The following is a 19,434-nucleotide window of genomic DNA, read 5'->3' as shown; positions in this document are numbered from 1 at the left end:
CCTCGCGGGGAGGCCCGGGGGCGCAGATCGAGCGGGAGGGGCCGGGGGCGCGGGCGGTACTCACGCAGGTCCCCACGTCCCGCCGCGCGGCCGCCAGCAGCTCCAGGGTCGCGCAGGTGCCCGGGAAATTCGGGGATCGGGCGCCCCCGACGGCTCGCCAACCTCACCCAGGGCCGCCGAGGATCCCTCCCTGCGCGAAAGGAGCAGTTGCGCGGCCTCCAGCTCAGGGTCTCCTCCTGTGGGACAAGGGTCGGGGTGAGGCTGAGCCTCCTCGCTGCGCTCCCCAAGCGCTGGGAAGGCGGGGATTCCTACACGTGGGACGCTCCCGGCCGGGGACGGTTGTGCGGATGGTGCACTGAACCCCGTAGCTCTCGGAAGGCCTGGACGGTGGGCCGAAGGCACCCCGCGGTCGCCTTGCGAAGCCCGGCGCCCCGACGTGGAACCGAGTCGGCCTGGAGGGGGCGCCCTTTGGGGCCTGGCACTGAGGCAGAGCGTGTGCTGACCGCACGGGCGCCCCGCAAGACGCCGCGGTCTGAATTCTGCCCCGAGATCCGAGGCGCGCCTGCTGGGCGCTGGGACGCAGGGGGCCCTCGGGGACGGGTGGAGAGGTCTGGGCGTCACTCACGTAGCGGTCCCTCAGCGCCTTGACCGCCGCCAGCGCCCTGGGCTCCAGCGAGCGGTAGTGTGACAGCAGGCAGCGCCGGGGTGTCGTCACGCCAGGGTCCGCCGCCTCGCCCGCCGTCACCAAGACCCACAGCCCCACGGCCACCGCGGCTGCGCCTCTCGGCCCCATCTCTGCTCCTGCGCAAGGCGAGGCGCCAAGAGTCCAAGCCCCTGCCTCTGCTTGGCGTCGCGCCGGGACCGATGCTCAGGGCGCGGGCCCGAGACACGCCGCGAGCCCGCAGCCCCCTGGTGCCCTCGGCCCGTCTCCGCTCGCCGCTCACCTGCACGCTGTCCTCGGTGCCCCCTCGTGCTGCTGCAGCGCCCGCCTTCCGCTGTCCCCAGGCTGGAGCCCACCTTCGACAGCGGCGCCTGCAGGGTCCATGCGGCTTTTATGTGCGGGGCTGGGAGACGGTGAGCAACCGGACTTCCCCGTCCGGAGCCGGCTAAGCTTTCCGAACGTCAGCGCTGGGGCGCCTGCCCGGGGCTGAGGACTTTACCCGCCTGCGGGCCGGTGCCAGCCGTGGCTCGGCCCCACGATCTGCCACCAGTTCTGGTCTCTGTCCCGCCTGAATCCTCTCCTCTTGTCATCAGCCTGGGTGTCCTTATCTCCATTCTAGTATACTAAGCGGCCTTTATATGGCGCTTACTGGGTACTAGACCCTGTTCTAAGTCATCGATATGCAGGTGTCACATTTAATGCTCCAATGGGTCTGCAAGGGCTGTCCTACTATTGCCTCCACTTTGTAGATGGGAAAACTGAGGCACAGTAAAGTGAAGGAACTTTCCCAAGATGCACGGTAAGTGGACAGAGGCTGGATTTGAACCTACCCAGAGTCCAGCCCCAGGGCTTTCTCTCTAAGCCATAATTGCTGCCACCCCCCACTCCACCCCCCCCCCCCCCCCGCCCCGCAGTATCTGATTCAGTCCCCTCCTTTCTCTCCATCTCTGTTCATCTCATTCCATTTCTCTTTACCCCGTCTGGAGAGGCCTCCCTTGTCTCTCCTTCCTGTCTGTGTCTCTGACTTCGTCTAACTCCATATGCCTCTGATTCCTTTTGCTGACAAACATCCAGCCTAGGATTTCGCTGTCTGTCTCAATCTCCTTATTTTAGTTTAAAATCTACTACTTTGTTTTCTGATAAAATTAGCAATGCAGATTCATGGGAGAAAGCTTGGAAAATACAGAAGTGCACAAAGGAGAAAAAAATTCCCGCCTCTAACTTCACTACCTACCTCTCCCCCTCAGCCGGGCTCTGGAACCGTGTTTCCAGTGGGTGAAAAGTGTATGCTTATTTGTTTGCGCATACGTTTTCGGATTCCCAAAGTAACACATTCAAAGATTCGATCACTACAAACACATACGACTTGGAGAGTTAAAGGAAGTCTTTAATCCCACTTCTTGGAGGTAATTCTTTTTATCAATTAGTAGCAATTCTGCGAAGGGCTCTCTCTCCTTCCTTTCCCCCCCTCGTTTTTTTTTTTTTTTTCTTCTTCTTTCTTTCTAGGAGTAATTTCTCCTAAATTGAAACCAGGCTGTGTACAGTTTGGTAGCCTGCTTTTTATGTCTTCCGAGTATCTGTCATTTGCATTTCTCTGCATCTTTAATTATACTGTATCAGGGCCCCAGCAGGAAACAGATGGCCCAATCAATTTAGGATAATTTGAGGTGGGCTTAATACCAGGAGTATCTACAAAGGGTTTGGGGAGTGAAAGTAAGGGGCTAAGGGTAGTGAACGGCTTTGGGGCCCTGGATGGGGGAGAGATCTGTTATCCTTAGCCCTGAAGGGACGGGGGACAGGAGGGAGTGGCTGCCTGGCCTGGGAAGGAGAATCTTGTTCACAGGATGGACAGATAGACAAATCGTAGTGGCCCTGCAGGGAGGAAGCCTGGGGATAAAATATACTCTCACCTCACAGAGGATGAATAGTCTCCTTTCCTCGCCGGCCTTACCGCGAGGCTTCCAATTGGCTGAACCCAACTGAGGCCAAAGGTCAGCCTCCTGGGGTCTGGCACAGGTTGGAAAGGTGGGAAGAGTGAGGCTGGAGTGGCAAAACATCCCACACAGACCACTATTCAGGCTTCCAGTCTAAGGGGATCATTTAATAACCGATCCCCTCTTGGTGGGCACTGATGTTATTTCCAGGTTTTGTTAAAGCCGTGGTTCTCAAGGCTGGTGGAGAAGGGAGGGAGCAATTTTTTCATTCTCTTCCCAGCTGAAGTTTTCGAGTTGACTAAAGATGAACTCATCAGTTTTTTTCTCTCATGGGTTGTGCTTGCCGAGTACCTAGAAAGTCATCACCAAATCCAAGGTCCCCTAGATTTTCTCCTGTGCGGTGTCCTGGGAGTTTCATAGTTTTACACTTTATTATTTAGCTCTATGACACATATTGAGTTAACTTTGTGAAACACATAAGGTCTGTGTGTAGATCCGTGTTTTTTTTTTGCACGCGACGTCCACTTGTTTCAATACCCCGTGTTGAAAAGACTCTCTTGTCTCCATTGATTTGCCTTTGAGTATTTCTCAAAGATCATCGCCTGTATTTGTGTGGGTCCATTCCTGGGCTCTCCACTCTGTTCCACTGATTTGCCCAGCCCTTCACCAACACCACACTGTCTTCATTACTGAAGCTCTATAGGGAGCCTTGAGGTCAGGGAGTGTCAGTCTTCCCACTCTGTTCTTTTCCTTTAACGTTGCGTTAGCTGTTCTGGGTCTTCTGAATCTCTGTATGGATTTTCAGTTTGTCAATATCCACAAATGACTTGCTGTGATTTTTGTTTGGATTGTGTTGAAGCTAGAGATTAATTTGGGAAGAGCTGACATCTTGGCAATATCGAGTCTTCTTATCCATGTACATGGAATATCTCTGTAGATCTCCTCCGATTTCTTTCATTAGAGTTCTGTGGTTTTCCTCACCTAGATTTTGTTCATATTTCACTAAGATTTGTAGCTAAGGGGTGCCTGGGTGACTCAATCAGTTAAGTGTCTGACTGTTGATCGTGGCTCAGGTCATGATCTCACGGTTTGTGAGATCGAGCCCCATGTCAGGCTCTATGCTGACAGCGTGGAGCCTGCTTGGGATTCTCTCTCTCTCCTTCTCTCTCTCTCTCTCTCTCTCTATGCCCCTCCTTCAAGTCCTCTCGCTCTTTGTCTCTTTCTCAAAAAATAAATAAACCTAACAAATTATTTAAAAAATAATATGAAAGGGCTGCATGCTTTATTCAAAAAGATTCGTAGCTAAGTATTTCATTTTTGGGGGGGTGGGTGTTAACATAAATGGTGTTTTAAATTTCAAATTCAAATTGTTCATTGCTTTTATACAAGAAAACCAGAGACTTTCGTATATTAATCTTGTGTCCTGCAACCTTGCTATAATCACGCCTTGGTTCACAAATGTGTTTTTAATGCATAACATTAAATACACAGGACTAGAATAAATAAGTAAATAAATAAGTACACAGGACTATGAAGAACACTATTATATTGAAACACAGTTACCAAAACTTAAAACAAGTTTGCAATAATACACATGCCTCTTTATTAATGCATTAAGTAATAAGATATTGCAATAGGTTTCAGGACTACTATACTTGGGAGGTAGTAATGAGAGGATGTGATAGTTAAGATATGTGCCCCGTCTGTAATGTGCCATGAAAATATTTGCAGTTTCTTTTAGCAACAAAGTCACAGGTTCTGCTAATCCAATTGTATTTTGTTGCTTACATTCCTTTTATTCCCCCCTCCTCCTTGTTCCTAATGGAAATAAATACTCTCAGAGGTTAGTGAAGATGAAAATGCATCTTTTTCTCATGCAAGTTCACTCTCCTTTGAGTCTTACTGTGGTGGGGGGGGAGGGGTCCATGAACTCCAGGGTAAGCGAGGCCTGCAGCAGTTAAATAGAATAGAGTAGATCAATATGTGTTGACGTGGAAGAATCTTCACCCTATATTATAGAGTGAAAAAAGTACACCACTGGGGTGCCTGGGTGGCTCAGTTGGCTGAGCGTCGAACTCTGTACTGGCTCAGGTCATGATCTCAGGGTTCATGAGATCAAGCCCTGCGTGGGGCTCTGCGCTGACAGCGAGGAACCTGCTTGGGATTCTCTCTCTGCCCTTGCCCCACTCACATGCGCACATGCTCACACTCTCTCTCTCAAAATAAATAAAAACTCGAAAGAGAGAGAGCGACAGAGAGAGAGGGAAGAGCTTTCCTAAGATCACACAGCCAAGTGGAAGCAGAGCTGAGATTTTAAAAAAAAGTACACTGCTGAACAATACACTACTGTGTTCAGAAGTACTTGCGGGTGCAAAAGTGGTTCAGTGGAGAAAAGTAGCCTTTCCCACCAACAGTGCTGGAGCAGTTGGACATCCATAAGCCAAAACGTGAACCTTGCTCTAAACTTCAGACCTAAAATAAAAAATTAACTCAAAATGAATCATGGACTTATATGTAAACTATGAAGCTATAAGACTTTTAGTGAAAAAAAAAATTTACAAAGAACATCTTTGGGATCCAGAGGTAGGCAAAGAGTTTTTAGACTTGACACAGACTCAGTCTGTAAGAGGAAAATTCATCAACTGCAGGTGATCGAAAACTTTTCCTCTGGGAAAGACCATGCTAAGAGCATGGAAAGATGAGCTAAAGACTGGAAGAAAATATTTGCAAACCACGTATTTGATCAAGGACTGGTATCTAGGATATACAAAGAACTCTCAAAACTCAGCAGTAAGAAATTAAACAGTCCAGGGGCACCTGGCTGGCTCAGTCAGTGGAGCACGCACCTCTTGATTTCCGGGTCGTGTGTTCGAGCCCCATGTTGGGTGTAGAGATTACTTAAATAAAGCTTAACAAAACGTAAACAGTCTACATGGGCAAAAGACACAAAGAGACATTTCACCAAAGAGGATACACAGATGGGAACTCAGCACTTGAAAAGACACACTATTAGCCATTAGAGAGATACGAATGAAAACCACAATGAGCACTCATTACACAGCTATCAGAATGGCTAAGCCAGAAAATAATGACAACATCAAATGCTGGTGAGGATGTAGGAGAGACTGATCACTCATTGTTGGCGGGAATGGAGAAATGGTACAGCCACTCTGGAAGAAAGGTTGGCAGTTTCTTAAAAAACCAGACATGCACCCACCACATGACCTAGCAATTGTATTCCTGGGCATTTATCCCAGAGAAATGAAGACTTATGTTCCTACAACATCTTGCATGTGAACGTTTATAGCAGTTTTATTTGTAACAGCCCCAAACTGGAAACAATCCAGATGTCCTTGAACAGTTAAACAGTTAAACAAACTATAGTACATGCGTACCATGGAATAACATTCAGGAATAAAAAGGAACAAACTCTTGATATGCAACTATCTGTGGAAAGCTCCAGAGAATTATGCCGAGTGCAAAAAGCCCATCCCCCCGAATTATATACGACATGACTCAATTTACATAACATTCTTAAAATGACAGAAATGTTGAAACGGGGAGCAGATAGGGGCGTCTGGGTGGCAGAGTCAGTTGAGCATCTGACTCTTGATTTCAGCTCAGGTCACGATCCCAGGGTGGTGGGATCGAGCCCGGCACTGGGCTTTGTGCTGAGTGTGGAGCCTTCTTTGGGGATTTTTGAGATTCTCTGCTCCTCTCCCTGCTTGTTCTCTCTCTGGAAGAAAGAAAGAAAGAAAGAAAGAAAGAAAGAAAGAAAGAAAGAAAGAAAGAAAGAAGTGGAGAGCAGACTAGTGTTTACAAGAGCTTCAGGAGTGGATGGAGGGGTTTGAATGTGACTGTTGAAAAGCCAACAGGAAGGACCTTTGTGGTGATGGAATTTTCTGTGTCTTAACTGTATCAATGTGATACTGTATTATACTTTTGCAAGATGTTACCATCAGGAGGAAACGGGGTAAAGGGCCCACAGGATCTTTGTATTATTTCTTACAACTGCATGCAAATCTGAAATTATGTGAAAATAAAAAGGATCAACACAATCACACACAAATATTACATATTGCCTTGTGAGCTATTTCACGTACCTCAAAATGTGTAAAAAGGTATTCAAGCACTTGTGTCCCAAATAGATTAATAGGTAGTGGGGTATCTCTGGGGAAGGCATGGGAACTGAGGAGATAATCCTTGGAATATTTAACCTTATCAGTAACATTTTAATTCCTTACAAGGAGAAGGAAATCTACCTGAGTAATTAAAAATTAAAACCAACTCGGAGCACCTGGCTGGCTCAGTCAGTGGAGCATGAAACTCTTGATCCTGGTGTCATGAGTTCTAGCCCCAGGCTGGGTGTAGAGATTGCTTAAAGATAAAATTAAAAAAAAAAAAACTAAAATCAATTCATTGGATATGGGGGAAATGCTAGCTCATCCATTATTTAACTCCTGGTAGGATGAAAAAAAATTTGAGAGCTTTCTAAGAGTTAGAGCTTGTTGATCTGACCTCTAGACTTGCTGATATGGCTGAGTAAAATGCTGGGCTGGCCCTCCAACCTTCTGCTACTGTGCCACTGACCAGATCTATTTTCAGCCTGTACTGAGCCCTGAGACACGGCATCGGTGAGCTCTGGCTCATGGTTGGGTTCAGCTCAGGAGGGTTGGGTTCAGCAGGAGACTGAAGGGGGGAGGTGAACAAGGTTGGGGTATCTATTCTCCATTCTCCTGGTTCCCTCCGTGCAGGACGGATGTCTGACAGTGGCTGTGTTACTGTTCCTCTGTCCCAGCCTCGCCCCTCAATGGATAGACGAGCTCTCCATGTTGCTAGCCTCTGGGTGCAACACCACCCCTTGGTGCTGGTTCCCTTAACCTGCCCACTTTTGCCCAGATTGCACATGTGAGCAGGTCACCTGCTTCAGATAATTTTCATTTTTATCCGGCGTATTTTTTCATTGAAATTGTTATTGAGATCATTGTAGCTTGGCATACTATTGTAAGAAATGATACGAGAGAGCCTATGCGCTCTTTCCCCTCCCCCGCCAAGTGAAAACATCTTACAAAATTATAGTACAATATGACAACCAGGCAAATGACATTGATGCAATTCACGCATCTTATTGAGAGATCCTGGGGCCACCTGGGTGGCTCAGTTGGTTGAGTGTCCAACTCTTGATTTCGGCTCGGGTCATGATTGGGGTTGTGGGATAGAGCCCTGTGTCGGGGTCCATGCTGACAGCGCAGAGACTGCTTGGATCCTCTCTCTCCCTCTCTCTCTGACCCTCCTGTGCTCTCCCTCTCTCTCAACCTCAGTTTTACTCATATACAGTGTGTGTGTGTGTGTGTGTGTGTGTGTGTGTGTGTGCATTTAGTTCCACACAATTTTATCACATGTGTAGCTTCATGTATCCACCACTAGTCAAGACAAAACAACTCAGTCACAAGGATCCCCAAGTTGCTTTTATTTTTTATAACCACACCCACCTGTCCCTGTCCACAACCCACCTTGTCCCTAACCCCTGGCAACCACTAATCTAGCCTCCAGTTCTAAAATATTGCCATTTCAGAAATATTCTATAAGTAAGATCATGCAGTGTGTAGCCGTTTGGGATGGCTCTTTTCACGGAGTGTAATTCCCTGGAGATTCATCCAGGTTTCTTTTCGTGTATCAATTATTCCTCCCTGCTTCCTGGTATCTATGTAGCAGAAGTTGTTTTACTCTTTGAGGGACACCTTGGCTGTTTCTAGTTTGGGGCTCTTCCTAATGTCGCTATGGACATTTGCATGCAGCTTATTGGGTGGACATACGTTTTCATTTCCCCGGAGTGACGGTCCAGGAGAGCAGTTGCTGGCTGGACCTATCAGTTGCATGTTTTATGGGAAACCGCCAGGCTGTTTTTCAGAGTGGTTCTACCATTTTTACGGACTGACCCGATTTCCCAATCATGTTTGAGTTGGACTCACAAACAGCTTTTTTGGTTTTTGTTCCTAAGATGCCTGAAGCGTTTTTTAAAAATATTTTTTAATGTTTATTTATTTTTGAGAAACAGAGTGAGACAAAGCGTGAGCGGGGGAGGGGCAGAGAGAGAGAGACACAGAATCGGAAGCAGGCTCCAGGCTCTGAGCTCTCAGCACAGAGCCCGACGTGGGGATCGAACTCACAAACGGTGAGATCATGACCTGAGCTGAAGTCTGACGCTTAACCAATTGAGCCACCCAGGCGCCCCTTGAAGCATTTTTTTTTTTTTTTTTTTTTTTTAGCAGAGTATGGGTCACACACAGTGAGTGGGTCACAAGAAAGCTATTAGATTGGTATTTGTCTTAGTCCGGTTGGCTGCTGTCACAAAACAGACTGGGTGGTTTATAAACAACAGATTTTTTTTAAGTTTTCTTTCTTTTTTTTCTTCAGATTTTCTTTATTGAAGTAATCTCTACACCCAACGTGGGACTCAAACTCACACCCCCCAAGATCAAGAGTTGCATGCTCTTCTGACTGAGCCAACCAGGTGCCCCCAGAATTTCTTTTTCACAGTGCTGGAGGCTGGGAAGTCCAAGAGCAGGTGCCTGGTCAGGTGAGGGCCCTCTTCTGGGAGGCAAAGTTCTCACGTGCTAGAAGGGAGCTGGGGAGCTCCGTAGGGTCTCTCTCACAAGAGGACTAACTCCATTCATGACTTACTCACCTCCCAAAGGTGCCATCAACCAATACCATCATCTTTGCTGATTAGGATTTCAACACAGAAATGTTGAGGGGACAAATGTACAAGAGTATTAAATGTTATTTTCTACCGCACGTAACTCCAGCTCAATAGCGTGCCTGGTGGGGCTCATAGCTGGATTCCTGATTGTCCAGAATCTGAGTCTGCTTCCCTGAGTCTGTCCCAGCCCTCCACTCCTCCCGCTGTTACCAATCTTGTACTTCTTTGGTCCTTGGAGACATGTGGTTGCTGTTCAGCCCCACAGTGGATGTTGGTCAAGGATGAATAACCTTAACCAATAAGGTGGCAAACAACCAAAACCCCAGCTCAAGCCACCTTGGACAGCGGACAGTTTACAGACTTATAAAACCAGAATGCGGGAGTTAAGGGAAGGCTTCGGGTAAGGTGTGATCCTGTAGGACATCATGAACCTCCCAGTTCTGTTTGTTTTATGTTTCGGGTTACCTTCCACAGGTGGGGAAGCTGTTCCCCCTTACACATTCCAAGATGGGTGCTAAGAGCTCCCCGGCTTTATACTCGGACTTCTTCAGTAGAGGTCGAAGACAGCCTCTCTCCCAAGATGTCTGATTTTGATTGGACTAGCTTAGGTCATGTATCCACGACAAACCCAGTCACTGGAGCCAGGGGCACAACTGTGGTAAAGGGCTGCAGCCAGGTCACATATCCCATCCCAGGTATGGGGGAGGGGGAAAAGTCTCCTTCTGGAACTATCCAAATCTCCAACTGAAATGGGGGATGTGGGGATGGGTGGGGGAGAGGTAATGGAAGCTTGGAAAACAGGCTGCATGGACACTTTGGGGGATCCTTTCTAACATTTCCATAGAATTTCTCTCATGATTTTTCTGAGTTCTTATCTTTCTTGTTTTTTTTTTTTTAGTATTTATTTATTTTAAGAGAAAGTGTGTGTGTGTGTGTGTGCGCGCGTGCTCGTGCGCGTGCACATGCATGTGTGGGTGGGGAGAGCCAGAGAGAGAGAGAGAGAGAGAGAGAATCCCAAGAATCCCAAGCAGCAAGCTCCTAGCTAATGGGTGGGGGGAGGTTTGATTCCATGAACTTGAGATCATGACCTTTGCTGAAATCAAGTCAGATGCCTAACCACCCAGAGTTCTTACATATCAACCATGTAGACGTTTCTTAAAACCTTTACACCTTTGAATAAGAAAATAAACACTGAAAAAAACAAAACAATTTTCTCATTGATGCTGAGGAAGACCTACATCTGAAAGAGTCACAACTTGCCTGTAATTATCAATATTTATTAATGAACATAATTATAATAAATTAGAGGTGGTCTCATGAAGGAAGCTTGGTTGAACTTGGCCAAAACATACCTAAGCTATTCTGCACACAGACCAGTCTATATAGATTGTAGAGCATCACCGATAATAACACCGGCAGTCCCAAAGTCACATCTCCAAGCTATGCGAGCTCGGGCAGGACTCGGTCTCTCCGTCCCTCAGCTTCCTCCCTGATAAAGTGTCAGCAAATAAGAGGACCTTTGTGGCAACGCTGCTGGGGAGAATAAAGCATTAAATACAAGAGAAGAGCTTGGGGCCCAGCAGAGGGAGAGTGTTTAGTATAAATTAGCTCCGATTATTATGAACAATGAGAAAAATGTAATTTCACTTTTCTTTTTTTTTTTAAGTCCTTTAAAAAATTTTTAACGTTTATTTTATTTTTGAAAGAGACAGAGCATGAGCCAGGGAGAGGCAGAGAGACAGAGAGGGAGACCCAGAATCTGAAGCAGGCTCCAGGCTCTGAACTGTCAGCACAGGGCCCGCCGCGGGGCTTGAACTCATGAACTGTGAAATCATGACCTGAGTCGAGGGACTGAGCCACCCAGGTGCCCCGTGATTCCACTTTTCAACAGCAAACACACATTTATAATTGGCAAAGGAATACATATCATTTAAGAACAGGCCAAGGAAGCCAGAGAGAGTTTGTCAAAGACGGATAAGGAAAACCCAAGAGAACCCAGGGGGAATATTCAGGGCGAGACAAGAAAGATAAACAGAGAAAGACAAGGGGCGCCTGGGTGGCTCAACAGTCAAGTGCGGACTCTTGATTTCGGCTCAGGTCATGATCTCAGCTTTGTCTACTGCAGCCCCACGTGGGACTCTGCGCTGACAGCTCAGAGCCTGCTTGGGATTCTCTCTCTCTCTCTCTCTCTCTCTCTCCTTCTCTCCCTACCCCTCCCCTCCCCTGCTCTTTCTCCTCCCTCAAAATAAATAAATAAATTTTTTCTTGGAAAAAAAGAAAGAAACAGAGGAAGACAAGACTGCGAAGCCAGGAAGCTGCTGCCCACAGGGCACTACAAACCTGCCCCAGGAGCTCCCTGAGGGCAGGCACTGGTGTGGGGACACCTGCCACTCTTGTCCCTCGGAAGGGAAGGAAAAGCTATGTTTTCGGTTCCTTCCTAGAGTGCAGAAGAAAGGCAAGCGAGGGCGCGCAAGACAAACAGCTGTCCAGAAAACAGACCCAAGCGGTTGGCTCAGGACAGAGGGTTGGGGCCGAGCCACGGCTGGCACCGGCCCGCAGGCGGGTAAAGTCCTCAGCCCCGGGCAGGCGCCCCAGCGCTGACGTTCGGAAAGCTTAGCCGGCTCCGGACGGGGAAGTCCGGTTGCTCACCGTCTCCCAGCCCCGCACATAAAAGCCGCATGGACCCTGCAGGCGCCGCTGTCGAAGGTGGGCTCCAGCCTGGGGACAGCGGAAGGCGGGCGCTGCAGCAGCACGAGGGGGCACCGAGGACAGCGTGCAGGTGAGCGGCGAGCGGAGACGGGCCGAGGGCACCAGGGGGCTGCGGGCTCGCGGCGTGTCTCGGGCCCGCGCCCTGAGCATCGGTCCCGGCGCGACGCCAAGCAGAGGCAGGGGCTTGGACTCTTGGCGCCTCGCCTTGCGCAGGAGCAGAGATGGGGCCGAGAGGCGCAGCCGCGGTGGCCGTGGGGCTGTGGGTCTTGGTGACGGCGGGCGAGGCGGCGGACCCTGGCGTGACGACACCCCGGCGCTGCCTGCTGTCACACTACCGCTCGCTGGAGCCCAGGGCGCTGGCGGCGGTCAAGGCGCTGAGGGACCGCTACGTGAGTGACGCCCAGACCTCTCCACCCGTCCCCGAGGGCCCCCTGCGTCCCAGCGCCCAGCAGGCGCGCCTCGGATCTCGGGGCAGAATTCAGACCGCGGCGTCTTGCGGGGCGCCCGTGCGGTCAGCACACGCTCTGCCTCAGTGCCAGGCCCCAAAGGGCGCCCCCTCCAGGCCGACTCGGTTCCACGTCGGGGCGCCGGGCTTCGCAAGGCGACCGCGGGGTGCCTTCGGCCCACCGTCCAGGCCTTCCGAGAGCTACGGGGTTCAGTGCACCATCCGCACAACCGTCCCCGGCCGGGAGCGTCCCACGTGTAGGAATCCCCGCCTTCCCAGCGCTTGGGGAGCGCAGCGAGGAGGCTCAGCCTCACCCCGACCCTTGTCCCACAGGAGGAGGAGACCCTGAGCTGGAGGCCGCGCAACTGCTCCTTTCGCCCAAGGAGGGACCCTCCGCGTCCCTGGGTGAGGCGGGCGAGCCGTCGGGGGGCGGCGCGGGCGGTGGGCGCGGCCTCTCTAACTCCCGCCTGCTCCCCACAGTCGTGCGCGCGGCTTCGCCTGGTGGCCCGGGGCCTCGAGGACGCCCAGGCCGTGCTGAGCCGCTTGCGGAGCCCGGAGCGGTTCCCCGGCACCGGCCCGATCCTGGAGCTGCTGGCGGCCGCAAGGCGGGACGTGGGGGCCTGCGTGAGTACCGCCCGCGCCCCCGGCCCCTCCGGCTCGCTCTGCGCCCCCGGGCCTCCCCGCGAGGCCAATCTGTCCCCCGAACCGAAAAGCCGGCCCAGACACGATTCGCGTCGTCTCGGTGTCCCCCTATCCGGGCTTTGGTCTGCGGTGGGAGAGTCACTCACGGGCAGAGTCCCAGGGACACTGGGTTCTTCGCCGTCTTCACGTCCCTCCTGTTCCCCTTGCAGCTCGAGCTGGTCCGGCCAGGCTCCTGGAAGAAGTCCCTCAGGCCACCGAGGACGCGTCCCCAAACACGCAGAGCTGCGAGTGCCGCGGGCGGGGAGGCGGTGAGTCTACATGGGGGGAGCCGTGCGAGGCTGAGACGGGATGGGAGCTCGGACTCGGAGCGCTGAGCACCGGCAGGGGAGTTGGTCCGCAAGCGAATTCCTGGCTCAGCCCGCCTCCGCCTCCTTCCCGGGTTCCAGGACTCGCCTGGGTGCCACGAAGCCAGCGTCATCTTCAACCTCCTGCGCCTGCTCACGTGGGACCTGAGGCTGGTGGCAGACTCGGGGCCTTGTCTGTGATCCGGCCTGGGCTCGGCGGGGCCTGGGACGCGAAGCTCTGCGGGCGGGAGGCTTCGGGCCCCGCCCTCTGGGGGGTCCTTTGCAGCAGGCGGGTCTCTCAGCCAGCTCCGGAGATCCTCAGCCTCGGTTGGCGGGACCTCGACCCACCGGCACTGGGTGCCAGAGGTGCGGGTGCTTTTCCCAAGGCCAGAACGAGTTCCCTGGGATGCAGCGATACTTCCGTGGGACGCATGATCTTCCAGGCGCCTGGTGTGGCAGGAAGAGACTTGGGTCTGGAGTCTGCCTTGACTCCCACGCGCCGTGTACCAGTTTCTACTTCTGTGGTTCCCAGAATCCCAGCGGCCCTCTCCCAGGGCAGGTCCCAGGCCCTGATTTGAACCTTCAACGCCCACTTCGGGATTGTCTGAATCTGTGATTCTTGAATCTCCCCAATGGGGAGGCGGCATATCTTCCCTGAGGGATTTGGTAGTGGAAAGGCCTAAAGTCCTTAAATTATTGTAGTTTTTTCACTTCTGTTACTTACGCATGTTTTGTATTTGCAAAATTCCTGTGTGTATCTGCAATTCTGTCTGCGGGTGTTAATTTATGGCCAATTATTAAATATTATTGCATTTGCATTGGTTGTTTCCTTGTGACCATTTTGGGGTGCACTGTCCAGTAAAAAAAAATGCTGAACCAGGGAGGTCAGGTGACTTGAATTTCAGTTCTGACCCTGCCATTTAATTATGGAGTAACTCTGGGCAAATTGCTTCTCTCTGAGCCTCGGTTTTCTCATCTATGCAATGACATTATGATACTGTCCTTGCAAATGAGTAATGTATTTTGAAATAGTGTTTATAAAGCTTCCAGGTGAGGTCATAGTGTGGTCTTAATAAATGGTCTCCATTAAATAACCACACACAGAGAAGTACACAATTGTGCTTTTTAAACTTGTCCAGATTTGTGGGCTGGCGATATTTGTTGCTAACTGTGATCCTCATTCTCAAGGTCACACAGCTAGTGAAAGTCAGAGCCAGGTCTGAACCCCAGACCCTTTGGTTTCAGAACCTATGCTCTTAATCACCCCCACTGAACTTCCTTTCTAAGAAAAACAAGCCTGAAGTTTAGGAATTTTGAGATACTGTATCCACTTTCAGAATTCACTGTTGATCCAATGTCTTCTCCCCTGAATTAAGGCCCTTGCAATTGACAGAAATTGACAATGCCCTGGTAGGTGACTGGGGTACATCCCTGCTTTTGGCTTTGAAACATTTTTCTGTATCAGAGCTCAAAGATTTTCCCAACTGAGGATTTCTGTTTACCCTTTCTCTGGAATTATCAATGAGGGAATTATCAATGCAGGTGGGGATCACGTGTCAGAAAGGACCCAACACTTTCTCTCCAAAAAATTCATCCCTTCTGGGTCCAGAAGTTCCAGCTACACAAAGGCCAGAGACAGCAGTGGTTACTGTCCAGGTGTCAGACCAAGTTCATTAAATCCCTGCCCTCACCACTTATGTGCTGTGTGACCTTGGGCAGGTCTCTTAACCTCTCTGAGTCCCCGCAGGTTACTACCTATTTACAAGGCAGGCGAAGCACAAATGCAGTTGGTGTTCTCACGGGCATTCAATACTGCCTTGTGGCAAAGCTTCCGTGACCTGGTGAGACACAGAAGTGCTTGACAAAAGGGGGGGGGGTGTCTCTGTTTTCCGTTTGCACTGGCTGCTGCCTTTCCCCAGAAGGCTCCACCCTCAGATGTTCACATAGCTCCCTCCCTCCCTTCCTTTAGGCTTTTGCTCACATGTCACTTTCTCAGGCCGCCTCATTAATCCCGCACTCTGCTCTCATCTCGGCATTATTCCCCCCCATTTTCTGTTACGTAATACATACGCCACGCTCCCCACCCCCACCCCCAACCCCGGACACTGTCTCTTACTCCTCTCTAGTAACAAGCTCTGTGAAGGGTCGTTTTGTGTTTGTTTGTTTTCGGTGCTCAATTCCTGGCACCTTGAGCAGTGCCTGACAAAATGGGGACCGAATAAGCACCCGGTGAATCAATGAAGGCGTTTGTCACCACTGGTGACCAGCTGGTTCTTTTGAAGTCCTTGGGCACACTCCACCCCCCATTCTTTAGCAGAGCGTCAGATCCCTGGGTCTTTCTGTGCCTGGACGATGGAAGGTGTGCATGCGGGCTCTCTGTCAATGAATGGCAGGTGAGGACAGGTGGGGAAGGGTTGGTGTCCTCTCTGTTCTTGGATGTTTAGCTTTTCGACTCTCTCTGCCTGCGTCCAGCCAGCCTTCTCCCTGGGATTTCTCCCAGCCCCTGAACCGCCTCCCTCTTGGAAGTCTCAAGTTCCCTGTGGCACCACCCACCAAGGGTGCCTTACCCCTCCCCTCCCTATATTAGGGAGTCCCGTAGAAAGGCAAGTCCCTCTGTCCCCTCCCACCCCAGTCCTGAAGCTAGTCCCTTCAGGGCACCGCCACCCCTCCCGGTGGGGCCGGCGCTGCCCCAGCCCTGAGGATTCACCTTCGGAACTCACCTTCGCGTAGGCGAACACTGAATCCGGTTTCTCTTTCGCTCCAGATGCTCGGCTGGCTCTGGGCTTCCCCGGCCTGGGGGCCTCCCCTGGCAGCGAAAGTTTTCACTTTTCCTACATCAGCCGGAATTGCCCATCTGTCCAGGTTAAAAGCTGCACCATGGGGCTCGGGCAGGAACGACACGTCTCAGAGCTGCACGTTCTTCGGGGACGCAGACAGAACAGTCAGCTGGGACCCGGGAGAGGACGCCCGACAAGACTGAGGACCCCGGGGGACAGCCTCTTTGACATTTGGAGTCCCCCGTCTGCTGAGGAAGACCAGAGTCCAGGAATGAAGCCGAGCGAGCCCCACAGCACCGTCCACGACCCTCCCCTCCCCAGAGCCCTCGCTCTCGGCCCCTGCTGCTGCCCTAGCCCTTGGCTTTCTGTCCTTCCGTATCACAGATCCGGCTGTGGGACGCACGCTGGCGCTCATTGCTATGGTCCAGACCGGGACGGGAGCAGTGTCCGGCCCCCAGCCCCTCGGGGCCCTCCTGGATGCCGGGGGCTGCCACTTGGCCCAGTTCAAGTCTCTGTCCCCACGAGAGCTGCGGGCTAACCTCCTCCCCTCCCTCTGTGGGTTACCTTTCCGCAATCCCCCAGCGGGGGACCTGCACCCTTCCCTCCCTGGGCTAACCCCCCCGCATCAGCCCTGCAGTGGGCAGACTCTGAAGGACTCTGCCAGTCGTTTTGCAACTTAACCTCCTGTTGTTAGCACCATCCAGTCCTACTGGGGTGGTCTCCTCGCCGTGCCTCAGGCTGACAGGCCGACCTCTGCCTCTGCTCTCCAGGAAGAGTCACTCGCCCTGCAGGCCCGGACCTGACGCCCCGCCCCCGCCTCTTCCCCAGGACCTGGGAGCTGCGGCAGCTGCAGGTAAGGGGACAGTCAGGCCCACCCCCACCCTCACCCTGCCCCCTCCCCTTCTCCTTCTCACCGCCCCTCTCTCCTCGCCCTCCCAACCTGTTCTCTCTCACCTGCCTTTGTCTCCCGTCCCCAGGTGTGGGAGCGCCCCGTGGCCTTGGAGGCTGAGTTGGCCCTGACGCTGAAGGTCCTGGGGACCGTGGCCGACGGATCCCAGGGGGGCATCCTGGACCAGCCCCTTCACACGCTGCGCCACATGCACTCCGAGCTCCAGGCCGTGTCTGCGCTCTGACCACCCACCCTAATGTCTCTCTCTGTCCCCGGCCCTGCCTCACACGCCACCCTCCTCTGCCCCCGGGTCTCGGCTCAGTCTGAAGCAGGCCCCCGGCCCCAAGGCCGCCTCCATCACAGGGTGCAGTGTCTCCACGAGGCCCCGAAGAAGGTGAGTGACCGGTGTCTGAGCACAACCGGAAGTCCGGATGACAGGCAGTCACTGACCCATCGCTTCTTCCCCACCGGAGTCCCTCGGCTGCCTGGAGGCCTCTGTCCTATTCAACCTCTTCCGCCTCCTCACCCGGGACCTGAAATGTGTCACCAGCGGAGACCTGTGTGTGTGACCCCTGACAGCCACCTGCACCCTGTCCCAACACCTTAGGTGTTACTTATGCATCCACCACTTTTCTTAATTCATTGCCACCAAATCATGATTTATGAATTCATGTGCGTGAATTCTCAAACTTGGACCTGATAAAATGTTTATTTTTCTACTTTTTGTAAACATTGTGCAAATAAAAAATGAGGAAAAAAACGCTCCTCGTGGTGTGGGACTGTGTGTGTTTGTATGGATTAAGTTTGTGAGGGTTTTTTTATGTTTATTTTTGGGAGAGTGCATGGTGGGTGGTGCACACGAGCAGGGGAGGGGCAGAGAGAGGGGGACAGAGGTTCCAAAGCGGGCTCCATGTTGACAGCAGAGAGCCCCATGTGGGGCTTGAACTCACGACCAATGAGATCATGACCTGAGCAGAAGTCAGATGCTTACCAGACTAAGCCACTCAGGCGCCCCTTTTTAATTTTTATTTAAAAAAAAATTTTTTTTTTGCAACTACGTGGATGGAACTGGAGGGTATTATGCTAAGTGAAATTAGTCAGTCAGAGAAAGACAAATATCATATGACTTCACTCATAAGAGGAATTTAAGGTACAAAACAGATGAACATAAGGGAAGGGAAACAAAAATAATATAAAAACAGGGAGGGGGACAAAACATAAGCGACTCTTTTTTTTTAAGTTGGTTTTTTTTGTTTTCTTTTTTTTTTTTTTTTTTTTTTGTGTTTATTTATCATTGAGAGACAGAGAGAGACAGAGCATGAGTATGGGAGGGGTAGAGAGAGGAGGAGACACAGAATCCGAAGCAGGCTCCAGGCTCTGAACAAGGGGTCAGCACAGAGCCTGATGTGGGGCTCGAACTCACGACCCGTGAGATCATGACCTGAGCCGGAGTCGGACGCTTAACCAACTGAGCCACCCGGGCTCCCCAAAACATAAGCGATTCTTAAATGCAGAGGACAAACTGAGGGCTGCTGGAGGGGTTGTGGGTGGGGGGGGGTGGGCTAAATGGGGAAGGGGCATTAGGGAGGACACTTGTTGGGATGAGCACTGGGTGTCATACATAGGGGATGAATCACTGACCTCTACTCCTGAAACCATTATTGCACTATATGCTAGCTAACTTGGATGTCAATTTTAAAATTAATAATTACATAAAAAATTTTAAGGAAAAAAAACATTAAAAAAATTTAAGAAAAATATTTTTTCTTCTGCCATAACAAATTATCACACATTTAGCCTCTCAAAACAAGACAGATTTGCTAGCTCACGGTTCTGCGGGTCAGAAATCCACGTGGGCTCGGTAGTTTCTCCGCCGTGGGTCTCACGAGGCCGGACAAAGTGCGGCTGGCTGGGTTCTTATCCGGGACCCTGGGAAGAATCTGTCTCCGAGCTCATTCAAGTTATTGGCAGGATCGGCTCCGGGCAGTTGTAAGACTGAGATCCCTGCTCCCTCGTGGGGCTGTGAACACCCATCCACCCTTAGCTCTTGGTGGCCTCTTTGTGGTCTTTGCTCACGGGACCCTACATGTCAGAGCCAGCAGCAGCGTGTGGCAAGTCCTTCTCATGCTTCGAATCCCTCTGACTTCCCCTTCGGCCACGTTTCGTCCGACTCCTGATTTCAGCTCAGGTCATAATCCCAGGGTCGTGGGACTGAGCCCTGCTGAGTTTAAGAGGCTCTTAAGATTTTCTCTTAAGAGATTAAGATTCTGTCTCTTAAGATCAGGATTCTTTTTTTTTTCTAATTAATATTTATTTTTAAGAGAGAGAAA

The 19,434-nt window shown here is 51.3% G+C and overlaps 2 protein-coding genes across 2 annotated transcripts; both read left to right on the top strand.

Annotated features, from left to right (window-relative positions):
* The first annotated feature begins 12,228 nt into the window (after positions 1–12,228).
* LOC147573597 (interferon lambda-4-like) lies at positions 12,229–13,639 on the top strand. Its single transcript, XM_086688643.1, has 5 exons — positions 12,229–12,396; positions 12,786–12,857; positions 12,933–13,076; positions 13,304–13,402; positions 13,541–13,639. The coding sequence occupies exons 1-5, from the start codon at positions 12,229–12,231 to the stop codon at positions 13,637–13,639; spliced, it is 582 nt and encodes a 193-aa protein (XP_086544769.1).
* Positions 13,640–15,790: 2,151 nt separating this feature from the next.
* LOC112851301 (interferon lambda-3-like) lies at positions 15,791–17,884 on the top strand. The gene is made up of 7 exons (XM_086688642.1): positions 15,791–15,797; positions 16,203–16,379; positions 16,600–16,851; positions 16,986–17,068; positions 17,193–17,343; positions 17,422–17,498; positions 17,578–17,884. The coding sequence occupies exons 1-7, from the start codon at positions 15,791–15,793 to the stop codon at positions 17,671–17,673; spliced, it is 843 nt and encodes a 280-aa protein (XP_086544768.1). The 3' UTR covers positions 17,674–17,884.
* The last annotated feature ends 1,550 nt before the right edge of the window (positions 17,885–19,434 follow it).

Source organism: Puma concolor, chromosome E2 (genome assembly GCF_028749965.1).
Source record: "Puma concolor isolate L17-30 chromosome E2, mPumCon1.1.hap2, whole genome shotgun sequence".
In the NCBI taxonomy this organism is placed as follows: domain Eukaryota; kingdom Metazoa; phylum Chordata; class Mammalia; order Carnivora; family Felidae; genus Puma; species Puma concolor.
Note: the sequence above shows the minus strand (reverse complement) of the source record. Positions and strands in the feature narration are given on the sequence as shown.

Excerpts from the sequence above, each read along its gene's own strand:
- LOC147573597 (XM_086688643.1), top strand. The coding sequence starts at position 12,229 with ATGGGGCCGAGAGGCGCAGCCGCGGTGGCCGTGGGGCTGTGGGTCTTG. Across the intron at positions 12,397-12,785 it reads AGGCGCTGAGGGACCGCTAC|GAGGAGGAGACCCTGAGCTG; the intron begins GTGAGTGACGCC and ends CTTGTCCCACAG. Across the intron at positions 13,403-13,540 it reads GTGCCGCGGGCGGGGAGGCG|GACTCGCCTGGGTGCCACGA; the intron begins GTGAGTCTACAT and ends CCCGGGTTCCAG.
- LOC112851301 (XM_086688642.1), top strand. Across the intron at positions 16,380-16,599 it reads TCGGGGACGCAGACAGAACA|ATCCGGCTGTGGGACGCACG; the intron begins GTCAGCTGGGAC and ends TCCGTATCACAG. Across the intron at positions 17,344-17,421 it reads GCTCCAGGCCGTGTCTGCGC|CTCAGTCTGAAGCAGGCCCC; the intron begins TCTGACCACCCA and ends CCCGGGTCTCGG.